Source organism: Pan paniscus, chromosome 5, assembly GCF_029289425.2.
Source record: "Pan paniscus chromosome 5, NHGRI_mPanPan1-v2.0_pri, whole genome shotgun sequence".
Taxonomy (NCBI): domain Eukaryota; kingdom Metazoa; phylum Chordata; class Mammalia; order Primates; family Hominidae; genus Pan; species Pan paniscus.
Window position 1 is genome coordinate 95460909 of NC_073254.2, and position 24075 is coordinate 95484983.

At 37.5% G+C, this 24075-nt stretch overlaps 1 protein-coding gene and 1 long non-coding RNA gene across 3 annotated transcripts in view; one reads left to right on the plus strand and one right to left on the minus strand.

The window, feature by feature from the left end:
* The window catches only part of FILIP1 (filamin A interacting protein 1), a 200101-nt gene that overhangs the window by 122547 nt on the left and 53479 nt on the right, over nt 1-24075 (minus strand). For both annotated transcript variants that reach the window (XM_055113893.3, XM_003805810.7), the window contains exon 2: nt 212-493. In XM_055113893.3, coding sequence (XP_054969868.2) covers nt 212-487 — 276 coding nt within the window. In that variant the 5' untranslated portion in view covers nt 488-493. The remainder of the gene's footprint in view (nt 1-211; nt 494-24075) is intronic.
* LOC134730603 (uncharacterized) overlaps nt 1-24075 on the plus strand; it is a 74112-nt gene that overhangs the window by 31243 nt on the left and 18794 nt on the right. Inside the window, exon 4 of the long non-coding RNA XR_010112444.1 lies at nt 636-712. This is a non-coding gene — a long non-coding RNA (uncharacterized LOC134730603). The remainder of the gene's footprint in view (nt 1-635; nt 713-24075) is intronic.

The following is a 24075-nucleotide window of genomic DNA, read 5'->3' on the forward strand; positions in this document are numbered from 1 at the left end:
AAGTTGGAATCAGCACTTTTTCATTTAGCATTCATTCAACAAATATTTATTTAGTGCAAACTTGCGCCAGGCACTAGGGATTTAGAAATAAGGGAAACATTCTCCTTTCCCCATAAAGTTCATTACTCAGAGAGGGGAACAGATTTACATTCTCTTATTTTATAGCTTAGAAACCAAAGACACAATAACAGTTGGGAAAGTTTGACTCTACCTGCAACTCCCCTTCCATTATACTGAGTAGTTGGATGAGGTCTTCTTTGGATAACTCCAGGGATTTCTTAGTTTTTCGTTCACTTTCTCCAGATGTTTTTAGGTGTCGTTTGACAGTTCCTGAGGCCATGACATCATCCTCCTTCCTATTTGATTTCTTCTTCTTTTTTGCATCTTCTGAGAGACTTTTTTCACCAGCATTGCCGATGATGGAGGGCTTGGGACAGGAGATATGCCCATCAGATGCACTTTCACCACCTTGGTTTCGAGATCTCATTCCCACCTACAACACATACATAAAAAAAAGATAAGATGTTCTTTACCACCATCAAAATTATTTTTGCCTAAATACTTAGAAACTTATAGCAGCTTTACCACATCACCAATAAGGAAAAATCAAATTAACATGTCATTAAAATTTTCAGGAAACCCCTTTGATGGTCTTCAGAAAAAATGAAAGTAAGATTTTAACCTGACAAACCCCTCAAGCCAAATGATCAATGTCAATATCAATAGTGCTAACTCATATTGCTGTTACATAGCCCCCATAATAATATATCAATATTGGTTCATTGATTGTAACAAACGTACTATACTATCCTAATGGAGATGTCAATTATAGAGGAAACTGGGTGTAGGGCATATGCGTATTAGCTTTGTAATAATGTTATGAACCTAAAACTGTTCTGAAATAAAATAAAAATAAATAAAAACTGTTCTAAAATAAAATAAAAATAAATAAAAACTGTTCTAAGATAAAATAAAAAGTTTATTTATTTATCAGAAATATCAAACCTGAAACCCTGCCAGGAGCCAGTTGGATGTCACAGTGGGGGAAAAAAAAAAAAAAAGCCCACATAGGGTGGGGGCTTAAAATGGACAGAGGAAAAGGGAAAAGCAAAGGGAAGAGGAGGGTGGTGTCATTTTTAGTGATATGCAATTCTATTTTCCCATAGCCTCTATTTTAAAATCAGGTCTTTTAATGTCATTTACAGTAATAAGAGCACAAAGAATTGGGAGAAAATGAATCAATTTCAAAATCAAAACTTAAAACAGTATTTTGAGGTAAAATAAGGAAAAAAGACAAAGCAGCAGCTAAGATATTAACTTGTCCCATGAGAAGCACATTCAAGTCATCCCATGAGGAATGCTTTACAGTTTCTCTGTCAGTCTCTGAGCAAAAGAATTCTACCAACAGGTATGTTACAAACAAACACACCGAACTCACAGGCTAGGTCTCAAAGTGCTGTGAAGAGAGCTCTAATATCCTGGGGGGTGTATTTCAAATTTTGCCTAAACCCTTAAATATAGTAGATTAGCTCATGGGCTTATTTAAAAACTCACAGTATAAATAGCCCTTACCATGAACAGCTAAGCAAAAAGATTTTCATCACTCATTCCAGATAAAATATAGGGACTTTGTTATATGAAAGTAAATTTCCTTTATGAACCCAACCATACTTAAGAAACTAAGGAAAGATTTTTAAAAAACATTAGGTTTGTAACACAAAAATTAACACAGTGTGATGTTTCCTTTCAGATAGTGAATATCCAATTCTTCCAATGAATCTTGAAATCTACATTAATGCTGTTTTTTTAAAAATTGAACTTGTAAGCAAATGGACACTTTTATGTGTGTGTGAACTTTCTACAGCACCCCAGCTTTTAACAATATAAACCAAAGGAATATTTCTTGACGCTAGCACCCTGTTTTCTGGTTCACTCAATGATTAGTTCCCAATTTTAGAGTATCTTTTGGGTTTCCCTAGTCAACAAAGAATAGAAGTTTCTTTGTAATGGAAGCCAGAGCACTTTGGAACAAACCTACTGTATTTTATCACAGCTTATTTGTGGGCAGAATGGACTGACTAAAGCCCCAATCCAAAAAAAAAAAAAAAAAGAAGTGATGAATAAAGAGTTTCAAATTTAACTCATGACCTGTTATGGCTCACAGTTAAGACACATGGACTTCCCAAACTGAATTGTGATTCTGTACGACTTCATACCACATGTGAATTCCTTTTATCTGAAATAATTTTCTCTATAAGATCTTAAAGCTCTTTGAGATGACATATCAAATATTGATTTGACAACTTTAATTTAAATCATTAAATCATGAGTTAACAGAAATGTCAGACAATAGTTCCCAAAGCACAGGAAGTGCTTAATCTTACACAGTATTTAAATCTGATTGTATTATGTTACATGCATTTACTCAATCACAGTTATATCTGCAAACATACAGAAAATAATCTATTAGTATCAATTTTATATTAGTTCTTTCTAAAAATTTCATTCTGAAATTAATATTTTAAAATAAAGTTTATTATAGTATTATATTAATGGCTTTTACACAAAAAATTCCACCCATTTTAGAATTATGTAATTATTTTATATCATTATTCAGGTTGAAAGCTTTAGTCTCCTATTCCCTTCCACATTAATTCACTTTGGCTGATGGAAAATCTCATGTGGTAGACCCATGAGGTTAATTTTGTCTTAACAAATATTTTTCTTTTCTGATATTGAAATTTCACATTAATTACTTTTCCTTTGGCATGAACATAAAGATTTTTAGTCCTTTCTCGGTTAGATAAATGAGGTCTTCTATCTATCTTCACAATGAAGTCAGCAATCAGCACCTGTTCTATCTCAGGAATACAAAAGTACTCAGCAATAACAAATGAATCAAGAATGTTTTAGCAAGGAATTAGCATCTATGAGGAAGATAAACATAATTTCTCAAAAGAATAACTAAGTCTGCTATAAATAATGTACATTTTAAAATGCTTTATTCTATTTTGGAGGGGGAAAACATCCAAGCAATAATGGACTTGCATGTGTCACATTTAGTGACATTTATACTCTTCATATTTTTAATAGCTCTCACTTACTGCTTCTTAAGTGTTACACAGTATAGGAAGCATTTTTCATACAGCACCTTGTTTAGTATTTACATCAACCCTGTGAAGTAGGTGCTATTTCTCTCAGGTTTATAGATGAAGCTACTGAGGTTTAAATAAATTAAATATCTTTTCCTGTATCACACAGCTACTCCTAGTGGAGAGAAAAACTAGAATTTGAACTCAGGTCGGACACTAAATACTAACCCACTATACAGCTTTCCTTACAGCTTTCCTCGAAGTTCTTAAACATATGCTAATTGGAAGAGGGGCTATCCCTGATAAATCAGGGGATCAAGAAAAAGTCAGAGGCCAGGCGCGGTGGCTCACACCTATAATCCCAGCACTTTAGGAGGCCAAGGTGGGTGGATCACCTAAGGTCAGGAGATCAAGACCAGCCTGGCCAACATGGCAAAACCCCGTCTCTACTAAAAATACAAAAATTAGCTGGGCATGGTGGCGTGCACCTGTAATCTCAGCTACTAGGAAGATTGACGCAGGAGAATCACTTGAACCTGGGAGGCAGAGGTTGTAGTGAGCCGAGATTGTGCCACTGCACTTCAGCCTGGGCGACAGAGCAAGACTCCGTCTCAAAAAATAGAAAAAGCTACAAATGCTAAGATGTTTTCTCACTTCACATAACAAAATTTAAGAAATCTATATATATGTCTTCCTCCACAGACACTCTTGCAACACTCACATAGCAATTTAAATTAGGTTACTCAGCAATAATATGTTTTCTGAAATAATTAACCTTCTGCAGAACTTCTAAGATGATGAATCATTCAAAAGTCTTCCTGAGAAGCAATCTGGTCAATTATTAAGGGTACAGTTATGAAAACAGGATGTAAAGTCTGAACAGGGACAATTACAGACTCATTGTGTTAAAAGCCCTGGAGCTGAACAATAGTAAACACTTCATCAGTGTTGGCCAAATCCTGTCTATTGTGCTTATAAGGGTAGCAGGCAGGTAACAGAAAAGGCATCCAGAACTCCTTAGGCTTCCTACAGTTGATTGCATGGCTGCAAGTTTAAGGCGTGTAGATAGCATTTTCTGAAAGAAGCCAAGAACGCCTTCGAATCATCCCAGTGTATATCCTTTAAAAAAAAGTTCTCCCCAAGAAAAATATATAAATAAACTGAAGATTCAAATCACGTTTTATAACCCTTTTTAAAAAATCAATGTTAACTGGAGCACAGATGCTTCTCTTTGATAAGCAAATTATCTTAACATAGTTCATAAAATATATTTACTTTTCCTTTCATAGTAGTCAACAATAATTTACATGGAATTTGCTAACTAGAATGTGAAGAAAAGAAAGATCAAATGTTATTCTGAGCCTCCCTCTTTTATCTATGGTCCTCTCTCCTTTTCATCTGCGTCCCCCCCACCCCCTGCAGCCTCCCATTAATTGGACAATGCCAGAGCATACTGTCAGATGAAAAATATCACAGGAATAAGCAAATGTAAAGCCTTTTAGTCATTTATGCTGAGTTAACAAGTATTTCTAGAGCATTTGAACAAGAAAAGAAAAAAAAGGAAACAAAAATGTCTACAGAAATTCTAGTTCCCAGACTTCCTTAGCTCTTGCAAATCTTGACCTTGAATTTTCTCCCTAGCACTCTCACCTTTGCTCTTGCTCCTTTCCAGATTTGTATTTTTGTGTTACGATTCAACATTGGTCAAAATACTCCCCATCCCACCACCAACAAAAACTTCTTTTCTGTATAAATTAGGTTTTGGCATCTTTGCTATGCTTCTCAGGTATCCAACCCCTGTCTGTTCCTGGTTTTATTTTATCTATATATATTTTCAAGAACCTACCTAGTGCATAGAATGAGATGCCATAAGAATTTTATATATTTAATTTCTATTTTAAAATTATAGAATTATGAGGAAAAATTATCATAGCAAAAAAGGAAAGCACATAATTACAGAAAAGCCAAGATTTTACAAGGTGGCCTGGCAAAAGGCCTGCTGCAAGTGGAGCTTCCAGAACATTACCACAGAACTGTCCTGACTCTTTCTCTTACACATAAATGACAATACCCAAAGCACCCAAAACTCAAAAAGAAAACATCTGTTCTAGTTTTATGTCATCAGTGAATTTTCAGATGCAAAAGACCAATTAAATCAACTAGTTTATTCCCTATCAATGCCAGATTACTTCCTGTGTGCGTTATCTTATTGGTTAAATCCGCATATAAATATCCCAACTCACGAAATGTTCAAACATTTCTCATGAGGTTATCATGTATTCTATAGCATATATTGCTCAGAAATGTTCCCAAGTTGCCTCTAAATTTTCCTTTCTTGTCTTCATCCTATTTATGCAACAAGCCATGTAAAATATTTGTTTTACTTCTAATTACCTACATTTATTAAATCCTAAAAAATAACTAAGGTTTTTACTTAAAGTATTTTTTATCCTATTAGGGTAGATCTATTCAGACTAATTGAAAATTCCTGTAAGTAATTTCACAAAATGTTAGAATTCAGAGAAAGGGATTCTCTTGGAGTCACTGCAGTGATGTTGTCATGAAAAGGCCAAGGAAAATATCATACTGTGGCAAATAGAAAAATATTATTCTACTCCAGCTTAAAACTATGGTGAAATATTTTATGACGTTCTGTTTAATATCCTTCAAGAACAATACCAGTAGGCCCAGAAAAATTTCCAGAAAAAAAAAAAGACAAAAAATAACAAGAGAATAGATCAGGGAACTGCCATGAAATAAGAAATCTTTTAAAATTAGCATGGAGTCTAAAAGAATGTACAATTTGAGTTTTAAACTTTGAATGGTAATAGATGGTAACCTTTCTTACCAACATTTTAATTAAAATCCCCAAATTGATGGACTCTTCTATCATAATGTGTCCTGTAGCTGTCCTTTACTTTCCATTCCACTAGCCATGACCTACTATTCAAGATCCTCCACTTTCCAAAAAATTGTATTTCCAGTCTTACCTTTCAATGCCTCCCATACATTTATCATGTTTGTTTAGTCACTGATTACAAATTATGTCTGGTATATTTTATTTTTATATCTTCACTCATGAATTTCTTTCTTAAAATGGCCTATTCTTCCCTTGTATTCTTCAGGCCTCATCTGACTATTCCAACATGTGCCATTTCTCCTTCCTGGGTAATTTTGTACATTTGCTTGTTCTCTGTATTAATTACTTGGCACTTTTCACACTTGCTTATATTATTGTTATTGCCCCAAACATAATCTGTTTAAGGACATTTAATAAGACTTCTTCAAATCATTGAAATACCAATTGATAGACACCATTTGATGGTTTGAATTTATAACATTTTACATATTAGAATATAGGTTTATAGAACTCATTGCTTCCAATTAAAGTAACTAGATAAAATATAATTAGAAAGGAGAAATATTTAGATACACTTGTTGTTAACAGATGCCAAAAGCAATTAGCAATATTTGGAGAGATTTCTAACACTAAAATAATAAAATTTTCATGATAGTAACGTGCACTTTGGGATAAACATGGTGAATTAAAACTTGCATTTATTTCCACTCTCTGCTGAAACACACTAAAATAAAAATAAAGAAACAAAAGATGACAGAGAAAATAGGAGTATAAATGACAGCAGATGAGGATGAGAGATGTCAACACAATTTTGCAGGATGGAAAGTGGATAGATGAGTGGGAACGTACTTGGGCATCTAAATGCTGGCAGTGTAGAAAGTAAAAGAGATGCAAATTGTTTGAATTTTCCCAATTACTCTAAAGCTAGGGATGTATCGGCTCCACAGGGCAACAGGGTAACCAGGACATAGGTCCCAGATCCTTAAGTCATGGTATATGTTTAGGAAATACTCATGAGACTTGAGTCCTGGGTGGTTACCGCAAGATTCAACCGGATCCCTCAAACTTGAGGCTGGAACTTCTTGTACTATATCCTTGTCACTGAGCCTGAAACATCAGCACCCTTCCTCACTACTCCTCCTCACTGTCCCTCCACAACATCTCTCTTCCCTACTTCAGCTCGTACTGACTTCCTCTGCTAAACTCCCGCAGCACATCTAGTTGGTACCACCCATTTAGGGCTTAGTAATACTGTCTAGCGTGGTTCTTGAATGGATCCTGGTATTAATCTTGTTGACTCATCTAGAGTGCAAACAACTTTGCAAAAGAATAGCGTTTCTATTTTATCTTCCTAAAATAACTAGCATGCTAGCCCCTCTACTCCTACGACTGAGGAAACTGAGGCTCAGAGTCACACGGCTGATCAATGGAATAGTTGGAACCAGGACTCATGTCTCATGAGTATTTCCTAAACACATCCCATGACTTCAGGATCTGTGATCTTACAGCGTGGGTATTACACTTCACTTATTTATACTCACTTCCAGTATCTATAACAGGGTTTTTAACTTTTTTCCTTTTTACTTCAATCACAGAAAAAGGTTACTTTCAATTATATAAAAGAGAAAAGCATTTAACTATCTAGTAACATACTGTTATATACAGTGGTGATGACATAATGACATAATTTTTTCTGGCATTTTCAACATCAGTGATTCATCCTTGAACCTCAAGTACATGTTAAAATATTTTTATATTTATAATTCTTTATTATTATAATTCTGATGTCACTGTCACTACTAGACATAGCATGTAATATATAATCATTGATTAAACAAAAAGAGTAAGACCCTCACATTTAAGTGATTATGAAAGTTCTTTTGTTTTCTGGTAAATTTTACCTTTACTTTTTCTACTTGATTACTATAATTTTTTTCAGACATTTTAGTAATACCATCTGGCCTCTGAAGAAAAGGGAATGTCACCATTTAGTTTAATTAAAGTTTTGAAATGTCTGGAAAATTACCAGACTCCTAGTTAGCCAGGACTAGAATTTCTTCCTGTATTTCATCAGGCTCAGAACTGAATAAGAATCAGCCATTTTCCTGCCACTAACAAAACAAGCCTATTGGTAGCCAGAAAGACAAGTACCTTAGGCATTATCTCAGCAGTCTCTATTTGCTGAATTATTCTTAAATATTACCTTTGTTTGCAATAATAATAGCTGACATTAACTGAAGAGCTTATGATGCACTGAGCAGTGGCTTAACCACCTGATAGACATTGGTGCAAAAGCAACTGCAGTTTTTGCATTGTTGAAATTTGCCATTTGATATTGGAATACATTCTTAAATAAATGGTTTTATGTTATACATCATTTTAATGTACATTTCTTGCTTTTTTTGCTAATCAATTATTACTTGTTATTTATTTTATATTTATTTTGGACTATGGAAATGATGTTACAAAGAGCAAATTTGAGGGATTTTCTTATTCGAGTTCAAAATGGGTAGTAAAGCAACGGAGACAACTGGCAACATTAACACCACATTTGTTCCAGGAATTGCTAAGAAACATACAGTGCAGTGGTAGTTCAATGAGTTTTGCAAAGGAGATAAGAGCCTTGAAGAAAAGGAGCACAGTGGCTGGCCATCAGTTGACAGTGACCAATTGAGAGCAATTATCAAAGCTGATTCTTTTACAACTACACGAGAAGTTGCTGAAGAACTCAACGTCTACCATTCTACGTTGTACAGCATTTGAAGCAAATTGGAAAGGTGAAAAAGCTTGATAAGTGGGTGCCTCCTGAGCTGAGCAAAAATTAAAAAATTTGTCATTTTGAAGTGCTGTCTTCTCTTACTCTACACAATAGCATTGAACCATTTCTCTATTCTACACAATAACATTGAACCATTTCTCGACCTGATTGTGATGCGCAACAAAAAGAGGATTTTATACGACAATCGGTGAAGGCCAGCTCAGTGGTTGGACTCAGAAGAAGCTCCAAAGCACTTCCCAAAGCCAAACTTGCACCAAAAAAAGGTCATGGTCACTGTTTGGTGGTTTGCTGCCTGGCTGAGCTACTACAGCTTTCTGAATCCCAGCGATACCATTACATCTGAGAAATATGCTTAGCAAATCGATAAGATGCACTGAAAACTGTAATGCCTGCAGCTGGCCTTGGTCAAGAGAAAGGGCCCGGTTATTCACAACAACGCCGGACCACACATTGCACAATCAACTCTTCAAAAGTTGAACAAATTGGGCTATGAAGTTTTGCTTCATCCGCCATACTCACCTGACCTCTTGCCAACCTACTACTACTCCTTCAAGCATCTTGACAACTTTTTGCTGGGAAAACACTTCCATAACCAGCAGGATCCAGAAAATGCTTTCCAAGAGTTCATCGAATCCTGAAGCATGGATTTTTATGCTACAGGATTAAACAAACTTATTTCTCATTGGCAAAAATGTATTGATTGTAATCATCCCTATTTTGATTAATAAAGATGTGTTTGAGCTCAGTTTTAATGATTTAAAATTCATGGACTGGAACCACTATTACCTTTGCACCAATCATTTCCTGACACACTGATAACAGCCTGCTAAAGCAAGTACTATAATTATACTTCTTATAAGGAAAATGAGGCTTACAGACTTGTAGCCATTTGCCCAAACAATATGGCCAGCACCTGGGAAAGCCTGAGCTAGAACACAGGTCTGTTTGGATTCTCCATGTGCAAGAAGTCTGAATGGAAGCTTTAGCCATCACATCAATACTACTGCAATACAAATGCATTTACAGTCACCTTGTCATGGGCTGAAATAAGTTTAGTCACAGGGCATAGCATCCCCCAAGAAGTCTCAAACAATAATAAATGATAAAGAATCCCACTATTCCAATAAAATTTTTTCTTTTATTTGTGCAATAACTCTTTCTTCTAAGACCACATTCTCTTTCCCCATTTCTTCCTCACACTGCCTTCCTACTCCTCAATACTTGAGGTTTTCAAAGGAGGTGAAGTGTAACTTTGCCCTCACAGTCTTGACTTTCGACTTCTTGGATTGGAAAAGTCATTAAGACTCCAGAAACAGAAACATTTTATGACAACTGGATGAGTAGAACTGTTTTTTTAAAGTAACTGAATTTTAAAAATTCTAGTCTGTGGATTAATTATTCTATTAATCCAACTGTACAAAATTTCCTGATAGAAAAATATTTGTCTTTATATAGCAAATATTCCCAACTTTATTGCATTTTTCAGAAATGTGAGGCAAATCCCAGTTGATGGTCAATGTTCATAAGACAAGTTAACCTCCATGGGGTGAAAGACATGCTGTGATTTGGATGATATCATTGCTTTATGCTGACAAAGAAAAAAAATTAAATACAGCACAGATCACCCCATCTGTGTGCTGCTTATGACTTCATGTGTTCTAATCGCCTGTACACACGTCAACTATATTCAGGTATCCTTTAAATGCCTTTACTTTCAAATCCCTAGAGCATTTCATAACATAAAAGAATAACTTAAAATCAGTTGTAATGTATGAACTCAAGTTGTGTCTTTTTTGAACTCCTCCCAACTTCTGTCTCTTCTAATTGGCCCTGAGATCCCTTGTCTTAGATTAGATCAAAGCATATACAGCCTAAATTGAAAACAGACATAGCTACTACATAAACCAAGAAAGGAGAAATGTAAAAATTATTCCTATTAAAACACATCCTGTGAATGCAACTGAAACCACATGATTGTCAAAGATGTTTATTTGATGTTTAAAGATGTTTATCACTCTGAATACTGTCAAGCAATCAGCATAAACTTAGTTGCTATGTGAATGCAAAGGCTGACAAGAGCCATAAAGTTGAAGAGCTTTGTGATGAACTAATTAAGGTGCGCTAGAAATTTATTTTATCTAAAATGTCATGCCACAATGCAGAAGTTTCAGATTCAGCGTGGGCAGGAAGTATATAAGAAAATGAGTCATCACCTTTTGGAATAATGTTTTCAAACACATAATGGCCCTTAGACTCCTATCTTCTCTACCCTCCAGCCACCCTACCTCAGCACACACCCAGCTCCACACTGGCCTTAAGGTGTCTCATCACCTCATACATCAACATCCTTAGCATTTGTTTCCTTAACATGCTGAATCCTCCTAGAGATGTTTGCCATTAACCCCAAGGAATCAAAGGAGCTGCATCCCTAACCCCACACACGTATTCTGTAATGCTGGACAAGTCACTTAACTCTCCAACCCACAGTGTCCTCATCTGTAAAATAAGGACAATAAAGTATTAGATGTGCTACCCACTGTGTATGTATGTGAAATCATAATGCCTGTTCTACTCTCCATATGTATGTGAAAATATTTACTAGAAATATTAAGGCAAGAAGCATTAACCAATGCTAGATTAACTATTGGAGTCATCGAATACCTCTCATTATCCTCATATAGGTAGCACCAGGGACAAAACTACTTTACTCTCAAATGTGAGCATCTAGCACAGGGGTTGGCAAACATTTTCTTTAAGAGGCAGACATTAAATATTTTAGGCTTTGCAGGCCATACGGTCTCTGTTGCATCTACTCAACTGTATTATTGTAGCACAAAAGCAGCAACAAACAATACATACATGAATGGGTGTGGCTGGAGTTGACTCTTAGTTCTTAGTTTGCCAACCCTGATCGAGACTATGTGACAGAAATGATGAGTGTATTTAAACTGGGAGAAATATAAATGGTTTCTGCCACTCCTCATTCTGTCCTCTGGTTTACAGTAATTAGAAAATGACTGAAAATAAGAGAGAAGAAAAAAAAAAAATGCCACTTCTTCTCTTCCAGATAAACCGAAAGAGGACATGAACATAAAAGGGTTCTCCCACAAAGTTTGAGGAATCTAAGGTGGAAGAACCCGACATTCTGTTTCATGGGTAAAAATTGAGAGTAGGATTCCGCTTACATTGGCCATGCCATGGGATATGCAGACAGGAAATACAGTTCTAGCCATATGTGACTGTAGAAAGGAGGTGATAGCGATGAATGCCCACTAAGTATATAGAGGAGATACAGAAGTGGCCACGTGCCCAGCAAAAGTGGAAGGTAGCTTGGAGAGGCAGCTGACATGCTAACAGGAGAGTCACCAAGGCAGACGGCTTCAAGCAGTCACCCAAACTGGGGCTGAAATGGAAGGCACAGCTACACTTGAAGGACTCTGCAGCCTTTGTGTGAATTATGGTGGGATCCCAAGACAGCAGTAGAGATTGGGGCATTTTACAAGAAAGAACCATGGGCACTACTTCAACAGAGGCCAAGCTGAGAGACGACAACAGAGGATACAGGCAGGATGGGCTTCACAGGCATGTGACCCATTACAGTTACACAGGGCCCTGCACTCAGTTTAATGCTCTGCTGTAGCTATCTTGAAATTCTTATTTTTGAACAAGCAGCCCCACATTTTCATTTTGCACGGGAGCCTCCAAATTATGTAATCAGTCCCGATGGCAGCAGGGAAACCAGTCTAAACTAGATACTGGATGTGTTTCCCCCATTACTTCCACCAGACTACCATGCTAGCAAACTTCCCTCCCACTCCCCAACACTGATGTTCAGTGTTTGTGTGATACCCCAAGATATAAAGGAGGAGAGCTTGGGAGAAGGCAAAGGAAAGACGATAATGGAATTTTGATTTGGTCTAGGATTGACTTATACATGAATGTAATAACAACAAAATAATCACCAGATAAAATTTTACTGGAAAATATATAGATTAAGTTCTCTACCTCTGGCAAGGATTACAAGGAAGGAGTATAGGACAGGTAAGTAAAGAGCAAAGTTGAATTCAGTCATAAAAAATCAATCATTAGACTTGTGCCCCTGACTTTTACGTGTATCTTAACTTTGAAATATAATACTGGTTACAGTTTTATAAACTATAAAGTACTATAAGACTTTCAGGCTATGCATGCAAAGAAATTTTCCTTTAAGTCTCATCACTATTCTTCTTTTTCTAATTTTGAAAAAGAAAAGCAAGAAGACTCATATGGGGCCTGGAGGCAGCCAGAGTTCATTCAGTCTTTCCAACAATGAAATGACTGTACAGCTCCTCTCAGAGGAGGCTGGTGAGGACCTCTCATTAAGAGGGAATGGTACAGGAGTACTCTGCCCCAAAACTATCGATTGCGTCTCTCTCTGCCCCACCTCACCTCCTTACTTTAGACACATTTCTCATTTTCCCTTCCATGCTCCTCTTCTATGCTTTCTCTAAAATTTTAAAATGAAATCCCAGTGATATTCTGCTTTTGAAGAGGCCTCTCTATCCCTCACTTCCTTGAAATGTGCCCCAAGCCCAAACATGACCCCTCATATCCTTTTGAACTCTCACTCTTCCAGAATTACAGAATGGTGTTGAGAAATCAAGCTGGTTAAATTTAAATCACATGGCAGCATGACTACTGTAACTGTATATTCCTCACTGTCTTTGTTTGTTAACACTAGAGGATCTTTGATTGAAATTAAAATAGAAGTAGCCATTTTTAAAGAGGGTGGGTTGAAGGAAGAGTGAGGAAGGTCTTTCTTTAAATCATATCGCTAGCTTATTCTTCTTTGTGAAATAAGCCCTGGCAGAAGGAGGGGAAGAAGAACACAGCAGACATATCTTTTTCCTCCTCTTCCCTCTCAACATACTTAATTCTCAAATCCCCTTTTCTTTGCTAAGTGCCAGCCTCCTTGTTTGAGTCTCAGTCCAATATTACTTTCTTGGAAAGCCAAGCTGAACCCACGGTTCACGTATCAGGCATATCTTTGCTTCTAAAACCTGGTGTTGAGGGTGGAGGAGCAGGAGTACCAAGACTATACCAGCCTGCAGGGCTCCAGGAGCATACTGCAAGTGGAAAAGCTCCCTCTAAAAGCCTAGGGCAGTGGTGCTCAAGCTTCAGTGTACCTCAGAATCCTCTGGAGAGCTTGTTAACAGATTATTGGTCACCACCTCCAGAGTTTCTGAATTTGTGAGACTGGGGTGTGGCCTGAGAATTTGCATTTCTCACAAGTTTCTAGGTGATGCTGATGCTGTTAGTCCCAAGACCAAACATGGAGAAAAAATGCTCTAGGACAAAGTAGGACTAAGTTAAGTCCAGAAAATTGCAAAGAAGCCCCAGCCCCAGTATATCTACCTATTTCAACCAGCAACTCTGCCTTCTCAAAGTTAAACTAGAAATACTTGTCTTAGTTGGATAAAAATAATATTAACTGTAATTATTTCCATGAAAGGATTATATGCCACATTATCATTCATTTTCCAGCAGGGTCCCTGCTTGAGAGTTTAGACTTGTGGATTACAAAATGATGCCCAACTGACCAAACCTTCTTTGCAGACATGGTTTCAGTGTGTGTGTGCTTAATGAGACATTTTTGTATCAGATTTCACAAATAATCCATTCAGATTTTGTTGAAAAAGTCAGAATATTTGGCACCACTTGACCTTTAGTCCTGCATAGCTACATTTAGCTGGAGTTGGGTAGTAGCTTATCCATTTAGATGGAGCATTTACTAGCTAGTTTACCACAATCCTTATTACTCACTATTACCTCTTTAGCACTAAGAGTCAATTGCCATGTGTTTATTACTATGTTTGCACTATGTTTTTTTGTTATTGCAGAGAAATTCTTCTCTGTACCTAAGGGGAAAAACAAAAGCTACACCAAGAGAGTTTCATGTTTCAATTTAGAAAAAAAGAAGAATTTTTAGTTCTCAGGGGTTTCATACACAACTACTGTGCCAGCATCACTGTTTATTATCCATCTATCCTCCGAAACCAATTGAGTTAGGGTCCAGTCCAGACAAGCCTGGATGGCAAACAGAAATGCAAGGGGGATGGGTGGAAGCAAGAGGCCAACTCTGTGTGTAGGGTGGTCAAAGAAACGTCCTGGAGAGGAATTGTCCAACAAGAAGAAGCTGTGCTCCATCTACAAGCTTGATCCAAGGTCAATGTTACTTTCCAAGGGGAGAAGGAATGTTGTGCATAGCAGGGAATGGGTTCCTCAGGATGCCTCTACAGGCATGCAGCCAAAGCTGAGGCCCCTAGCAGGTGTAAATAGAAGCACACCAGGAAAGGCTCTGTAAGAACTGGCTATGCAGGAGACAGGAAGTGGATTTGGGGGCACTCCTGAATGGTACCTGTTGTAACCAGAAGAGGTAGCAGAGGCATCAACAAATCTTCAAAGGCAGCTCAGGAGCAGAACAGTGTTTGGAAGGCCTAAGGAACATGCCCTGGGGACCACCTCTTAAATTAACCTGGCAGAAAGTGAAGAGAAGGTTCTACAATAGTTCAGGTAGAAATGAAGTCAAGGAAATATGATACTGATCTTTTACTGTTACACCCCAGGCTTTCTCAGCATGAAAACTATGGGTTATATTTCATTTCACAAACTTTTTTTGCGTCCCATGATACTGCATAACAAGCACACCAGCACCATGCTGGATGCAAAGACACACACACAAAAATAAAACATGTTGCTTTCCTCAAGAATGTCATAGTCTAAGAGAGTGGTTGATTTGGTTTGGCTTTGTGCCCTCACCCAAATCTCATCTTAAATTGTAATCCCCAAGTGTTGAGAGAGGGACCTGGTGGGAGGTGATTGGATCATGGGGGCATTTTCCCCCATGCTGTTCTCATGTTAGTGAGTGAGTTCTCACAAGATCTGATGGTTTTATAAGGGGCTCTTCCCCCTTCACTTCTCTCTCCTGCTGCCATGTAAGACGTGCCTGCTTCCTCTTCTGCCATGATTGTAAGTTTCCTGAGGCCTCCCCAGACATGCAGAACTGTGAATCAATTAAACCTCTTTTGTTTATAAATTACCCAGTCTGAGATATTTCTTTATAGCAGTGTGAGAAAAGACTAATACAGTGGTTTTCAAATTTGTTTGACAGTTGATAAATAAAAAAGTTAATCACTTATCCCAAAACATGTATATGTATTTATAAATTATGTGTTATGCTACTCTCCTTATGTTTTAGGTGTATTATAAATCATATCAAAAAACAGAAAAAAATAACAAAATGAAGTAATTATAACAAATATTATATGTATATAGTATAAAAGACATCCTAAATATATATAATAACAGCTCACACCCCAATGACTTCTCATGTGAAAACTGGTCTACAAAACAGACATTTAAGCAAATTTAAAAAATAAAAGAAATCTTGGGACATGCTTTAGTAGTGGTCTCATATCTGAGGATTAACTAGACCTAATCCCAAATTAGTGGCAGTCTCATATCTGAGGATTAACTACACCTAATCCTGAATAACTGCTAAGATCATAAGAAATTAAAAACATGCAAAGACAAATGGCTGTGGATTAGGACAGAGGTGCAGGCTTTGAAGATTGAGCATTTCCCAGCAGATGGTACTCCTGTTGGTCCCTAAGAGGGGAAAGTAAGCTCTTTGCAGGCCAAGGGAAAAGCACAAAAACACATAGCTGTCTTGTGGTTTGATGTGAACCTAGGAGGAAAAGTTCAAAATGGAGGACAAGTGCAGCAAAATAATAAGTATGTATATTGCAAAACACAACAGATTAACTCAGGAAAGTTGCATGTTATAATAAGACTACACTCTGAGTTTGCATGTTCAGCCTTCAGTTTGTCCTTCATACGGCACTGTTATCCATTCACATCAGAAAAAAAGAAAAAGTGAGCCTTGGCGGTAGCCATGGTAACTAAATACTGAGCATGAGGGCAGAGGAAGGTCAAGGAACGTTCTATAGTTACACATCAAGAAAGTACAAAACACAGGTTATTTTTAATTTTGGCTACGTTCCTATAATTTTTAATGTCTAAAATTTAAGATGTACATAAATAGTAAAGTCTGTTTCTCATGTAGGCATGAGAAAAAATATTTTCCCAGTAATTTAATACTATCTTCTTATTTTGTTGACACTTTATTTTCATCAGCTGCCATTCAAGCCAACAAAAATGCCCAGAGTTAGTATTTTCCAAATTTGAACCAGGGAGGGTGTCCTTTACCCTTCTTCCCCTTGTTTTCTGTTCACCCCTATTCTTAGTATACTAGCATGACTCACCATCCACAGAACATAAATTGAGAATTGCTTTTCTAGGAGTGCTGGTGTGTTTGCCTTGAGTCGTTCATATGCTGTCATCTAATGACACTTGTGGCCAAGGACAGAGATTTGCCAGACAGCTGACAAACCAGAGTGAGGGTGTAGCATAGCCAATGAACAAAGGACTTCCCCCACACCAGGCACAGCCAGCTGTCCTAGGCAGAGAAGGAGCCTGCAGTATTGGACTCCTGGGCCAACTGAGGTAACAGACCTAAACACCCCTCTGTCCTTTCTACACTTCTGCTCCAAGGGAATATACACAAAGACTAGTGGGAGGATAAGGAGAAATATGAAAGAAAACAAATCAAAACCTCAAAAGATAAGAGGAATGTGTTTTTAAAAATCTCTTATAGTACCCTATGCAAAAGATAGTGACATACATGAATTGTCTAAAAATAAAGTTTCTCTTTTAAGGATTATAAATAGCAGGATTCTGCTTGAACAAAAGTCCTAGCCAGGACCAAAGACTTAGAGGTTTTCTATTTCTCCATAGATTTCACCTAGATTGTAAACTAGTGATACCCTGTATTTGATACACTGTTTCAGTTTTACCAAAATAGTTCCACTGTTTTTATTAAATAGTTGTCAAGTGCATATTTATAAATACCATACCTTATCTACATATGAATGTATCATTGAAAAGGTGATTTTAGAGTAAATCTTTGTCACTTTAAAATTTACTACTCAAAACTAAGTTTGAAGACAGACTTGATGTAAATGTTACCTATGAAATTATTTTCAGGATCTACTTTATTGTTTTCGAATTATTTTCAGGACCTACTTTATTGTTTCATTGTTACTGAGTGATTTCAAAGGGCCAGGCCCTTGGTAAAGGAAGGAGTTGTAGATGATTTGTGTCAGCATGGACCTCACAGTAACAAAACTGTGCCCATTGAAAAGATAAATCACAGAGAGAGCTGGAGAAATTAGGAAGATTTTTGCCTATGCTAGCTGATTAGGTGAATGAGTTATTTCCAAGTCAACTTTTATTTTAGTTTATTCTAAAAATAAATTGATATTTCTTTAACAAAGCCAATTCTGCAAAATGTTACTATGCAAGGCCATATAGGTTTCATCCACAGTGGCTCAAAGACAGTGAATTTTTTTTAAGATTTTTATTTACTATTTTATTATTTTTATTTTTTTTATTATACTTTAAGTTCTAGGGTACATGTGCATAACATGCAGGTTTGTTATGTATGTATACATGTGCCATGTTGGTGTGCAGCATCCATTAACTCGTCATTTACATTAGGTATATCTCCTAATGCTATCCCTTCCCCCTCCCCCCACTTCCCAACAGGCCCCGGTGTGTGATGTTCTCTGCCCTGTGTCCATGTGTATTGTTCAATTCCCACCTATGAGTGAGAACATGTGGTGTTTGGTTTTCTGTCCTTGTGATAGTTTGCTCCAAATGATGGTTTCCAGCTTCATCCATGTCCCTACAAAGGACATGAGCTCATCCTTTTTATGGCTGCATAGTATTCCATGGTGTATATGTGCCACATTTTCTTAATCCAGTCTATCACTGATGGACATTTGGGTTGGTTCCAAGTCTTTGCTATTGTGAATAGTGCTACAATAAACATACGTGTGCATGTGTCTTTATAGCAGCATGATTTATAATCCTTTGGGTATATACCCAGTAATGGTATGGCTGGGTCAAATGGTATTTCTAGTTCTAGATCCTTGAGGAATTGCCACACTGTCTTCCACAATGATTGAATAGTTTGCAGTCCCACCAACAGTGTAAAAGTGTTCCTATTTCTCCACATCCTTTCCAGCAACTGTTGTTTCCTGACTTTTTAATGATCACCATTCTAACTGGTGTGAGATGGTATCTCATTGTGGTTTTGATTTGCATTTCTCTGATGACCAGTCATGATGAACATTTTTTCATGTGTCTTTTGGCTGCATAAATGTCTTCTTTTGAGAAGTGTCTGTTCATATCCTTTGCCCACTTTTTGATGGGGTTGATTTTTTTCTTGTAAATTTGTTTAAGTTCTTTTTAGATTCTGGATATTAGCCCTTTGTAAGATGGATAGATTCTAAAAATTTTCTCCCTTTCTATAGGTTGCCTGTTCACTCTGAGGATAGTTTTGCTGTGCAGAAGCTCTTTTGCTGTGCAGAAGCTCTTTAGTTTAATTAGATACCATTTGTCAATTTTGGCTTTTATTGCCATTGCTTTTGGTGTTTTGGTCATGAAGTCCTTGTCCATGCCTATGTCCTGAATGGTATTGCCTAGGTTTTCTTCTAGGGTTTTTATGGTTTTAGGTCTAACATTTAAGTCTTTAATCCATCTTGAATTAATTTCTGTATAAGGTGTAAGGAAGGGATACAGTTTCAGCTTTCTACATATGGCTAGCCAGTTTTCCCAGCACCATTTATTAAATAGGTAATCCTTTCCCCATTTCTTGTTTTTGTCAGGTTTGTCAAAGATCAGATGGTTGTAGATGTGTGGTATTATTTCTGAGGCCTCTGTTCTGTTCCATTGGTCTCTATCTCTGTTTTGGTACCAGTACCATGCTGTTTTGGTTAATGTAGCCTTGTAGTATAGTGTGAAGTCAGGTAGTGTGATGCCTCCAGCTTTGTTCTCTTTGCTTAGGATTGTCTTGGCAATGTGGGCTCTTTCTTGGTTCCATATGAACTTTAAAGTAGTTTTTTCCAATTCTGTAAAGACAGTCATTGGTAGCTTGATGGGGATGGCATAGGATCTATAAATTACCTTGGGCAGTATGGCCATTTTCAAAATATTGATTCTTCCTACCCATGAGCATGGAATGTTCTTCCATTTGTTTGTATCCTCTCTTATTTCGTTGAGCACTGGTTTGTAGTTCTCCTCGAAGAGGTCCTTCACATCCCTTGTAAGTTGGCTTCCTAGGTATTTTATTCTCTTTGTAGCAATTGTGAATGGGAGTTCACTCATGATTTGGCTCTCTGTTTGTCTATTATTGGTGTAAAGGAATGCTTGTGGTTTTTGCACACTGATTTTGTATCCTGAGACTGCTGAAGTTGCTTATCAGCTTAAGGAGATTTGGGGCTGAGACGATGGGGTTTTCTAAATATACAATCATGTCATGTGCAAACAAGGACAATCTGACTTCCTCTTTTCCTAATTGAATACTCTTTATTTCTTTCTCCTGCCTGATTGCCCTGGCCAGAACTTCCAACACTATGTTGAATAGGAGTGGTGAGAGAGGGCATCCCTGTCTTGTGCCAGTTTTCAAAGGGAATGCTTCCAGCTTTTGCCCATGCAGTATGATATTGGCTGTGGGTTTGTCATAAATAGCTCTTATTATTTTGAGATACGTCCCATCAATACCTAGTTTGTTGAGAGTTTTTAGCATGAAGGGCGTTGAATTTTGTCGAAGGCCTTTTTGCATCTATTGAGATAATCATGCGGGTTTTGTCTTTCATTCTGTTTATATGATGGATTACATTCATTGATCTGTGTATGTTGAACCAGCCTTGCATCCCAGGGATGAAGCTCACTTGATCATAGTGGATAAACTTTTTGCTGTGCTGCTAGATTCAGTTTGCCAGTATTTTATTGAGGATTTTTGCATCTCTGTTCATCAGGGATATTGGTCTAAAATTCTCTTCTTTTGTTGTGTCTCTGCCAGGCTTTGGTATCACAATAATGTTGGCCTCATAAAATGGAGAGTGAATTTTTAATGTAGCCTTTTAAAAAATCGAAAAAGTACTCTGTATTCTGGCTGTTGATTTTTTTCAAAGAACAAAATTATATCATAGGTACAATATCAATTCAGAGGTCCCTACAGATTTGTTCACTTTTCTTCAGAAGACGATTCTAAATCATTGGAGATTTCTTTGCCTTTTTAAGTCTTGAAATATAAATGAATGGGTAAATTATTGTTAGGGACTTAACTAACAATTAAATCATGTTTGATTCGGCCCAGATTCCACATTTTTATGCCTCTGCTGTTTCACACAATGAGAACTTAAAATCAGGTTCCCTGGAATACAGTAACCTGGCAGTAAAATTACGGCCTCTCAAACTCTGCTCCCACCCATGATGGGGGACCAAGAGACTTTCCTCAAAGACCCTTATTCAGCTATTTCTAGAATTCCCCAAGGGTGGGAGGGATGAATAACTCTGCTCTTAAATGCTGTCCTGACAGCTACCAAGAGACACTCTTACATTTCCTTCTCTCTTGATTTCTGCTGAGTGACTTTTCCTGTCATCATTGATACTACTGAGGTGTTATCAAAGGCACCAAGGAAGAGAATCTCAGGAAGATGCACAGCCTCTAAGGTTTAAACCACTCAAACTTCTCACACACTAAAGGCACACTCATCTCTGCTTATTTAATCTGCTTGAGGGCTTTAATTACTCAGAAGAGTGAAGGAGCATAGTACAGTAGATTCCAGCTAACCTTGATCAACTGGAACACTGAATTGAAATAATGGGATTTTCTTGTTAATTTTCTCTTTAAGACCAATGGCAGGGCTGGAATCCCTGATGCTCTTGAAGCCCTTAGGATCACAGAAGTCATAAGAGTTGCAGAAGTCACTGCTGCAAGGCTGGGTACAGTGGCTCATGCCTGTAATCCCAGCACTTTGGGAGGCCGAGGCAGGCAGATCACTTGAACTCAGGAGTTCAAGACCATCCTGGACAACATGGTGAAACCCTGTCTCTACTAAAAATACAAAAGTTAGCCAGGCTAGCGGCATGTGCCTGTAATCCCAGCTACTTGGGAGGCTGAGGGGAGGATCACTTTAGCCTGGGAGGCCAAGGTTGCAGTGAGCCAAGATTGCGCCACTCCAGCCTGGGCGACAGAGTGAGACTCTGTCTCAGAAAAAAAAAAAAAAAAAAAAAAGACACTTCTGCAAAAAGCTTCCATTGTAACATTGTATGCACCAAAGTTGGAAGCAGAATGGCTTCTAAGTTCCTTCTAGGAACAGGAGATCTAGTGGGAGTAATCTGGTTAGAAGTAGGTACAAGGGAATCATAGATTACCTTGAGGCTGCATTTACTTAGAAAGCATACTTTTGTCACAAATCAATAATTATACGGTGGAGCTTTACAGAGTTGCTCATGGAGATTATGGGACAGATAAAGCCCTGTCCCAAAGCTATCTTTTGATGACGAGACAGGTGGAGAGAATTCATCTCTTTCTAACTCATTTTGGGTTGCCAATTTGTGCTGACAATAAGCCAGAAGTGCGGTGACATTTTAATGGACACTGGCAGAAATCCTCTGTGTTTAGGTCAAGACAATGGGAAATGATGTGCTGGTAAGCCAGCTCTCCAGGAAAAAATAAAAATAAAAAAAGAAGGACTTGATCGGTAGCATTTGCACTTCCCATGGTGTAAATACCCCCATCATGGTCAATTTCAAGCTACCAGCATGACATTACTGAACGCAGAGTTGAGAAGAGATGAGCACAATCAGTTCCTGCAAGCCAGTGCCAGCTGGCTCCAGCACACCACTGAGAAAGGGCCAAATAACTCCTGCAGCCTCAACTCCCCACTCTCACTTTTCCATGCAGACGGAATCAGATTGGAAAAACTTCCCTGCATTCCTAAGTGAAATATTATGAAGACAGAACTTGGAGAGATATACCAGATAAACCTGGCATCATTTGCTGTGCCCGATAAGGATAAAGATCATGCCTCAGTCCACAGTATTATGGCTGGTTCAAAGCAGACAGAATAGCATGGAAAAGGAGGAAAAAAATCAGAAGGAAATAATTTGTCTTCTTGAAGTATGTGACAATAAGTTAGGGAGAAAATATGTGAGTTTGTATGGACAAACTTAAAACAAATGGCCTCTGTAAAGAAAACAAGCTGGATTTTGAACTGCAGTCAATGTTTTGTTCTTGTTTTTCTTTCTTTTATTAGAAATAAAGCTTAGTTCATAAGAATATTGGCTTTCTCATCTTCCTCACAATCCTCATTTCAGCAATCCTCTTGGCCAGAGATGCCTCATGGGAGAGCCTGGGTCTGTGATATTTCGGTAACAGTTGCTGATGTGTTGATACAGTCGGGAATCTCTCCTTGCTCACTATGAGGTAACTGCCACAAGTACAGTCCAAAAAGATGATGTCAAAGATATATACAAACAAATGGTGACCTTGAAGACTTCTAATGCATCTCTAATGGAACAAGGAGAGATGTACTTATTGGTCAGGGTCCTTCATGATCTGCTGAGAACATGTTTGAGCTGGGGAGGAACTGTCATCAAGAACCGAGAATTAGTCATTAGTAACATTGGCTAGGAGACTAACTGGGCATTCCAAAGCAATTAACTGGTAACTAGGCATTTCAAAGAAATTAGCTGCTTGCTCTGTGCCTTAGTTTCTCCAATCTAAGTTGGGAAATCATTAACTGTTGCATTTTTCATAGGAGTAAGTTATAAGATTTCATGAATTAATTTATTGAAAACAAATAATTTTAAAAGAAAGATTTTAAAGACAAGGCCCTGTGTATCACGGCTGTCTCAGCCAAACTGCATTGTAACAACTCCTGCATTATCTCTGTTACATTCCATTATGTGGCACAGTGACAGTTGAAAGACAACCTGTTTTACTGTCATGAATTTCAGGCTATGCTTCTTCCAGCTGCGCACAGTTGTATGCCTGCTAGTGGTCTTTTGGGGCAGGAAATATTAGCCAAAGAAGGTTAATGCTTCATCATAGGTTATATATAAATAGTGAAGCAATAAAAGACATAGTACTATGATTTTTGTCATTCACTGAGCTGTGATATAAATCCAACATCTGGATCTCATACTTTGGAGCCAGTTTATTCACAGCAACTGATGAGTACAGTCAGCCTGGGGATTTTGCTTTTCCTCTTCTTATCCTCCTTTATTTCACAGGGCTTTGATTAGAAAGCCTAAGATAAATTTAACCCAAGTAAGATATAAAAATGGAAACAGAAATTATACTTATTTTTGTCTGCATATTATAGCTTTGGTGTAACTGCCATGTCTTTAATCCCACAAGATCATAAACTGCTTGAGGGAAAAACTATCAA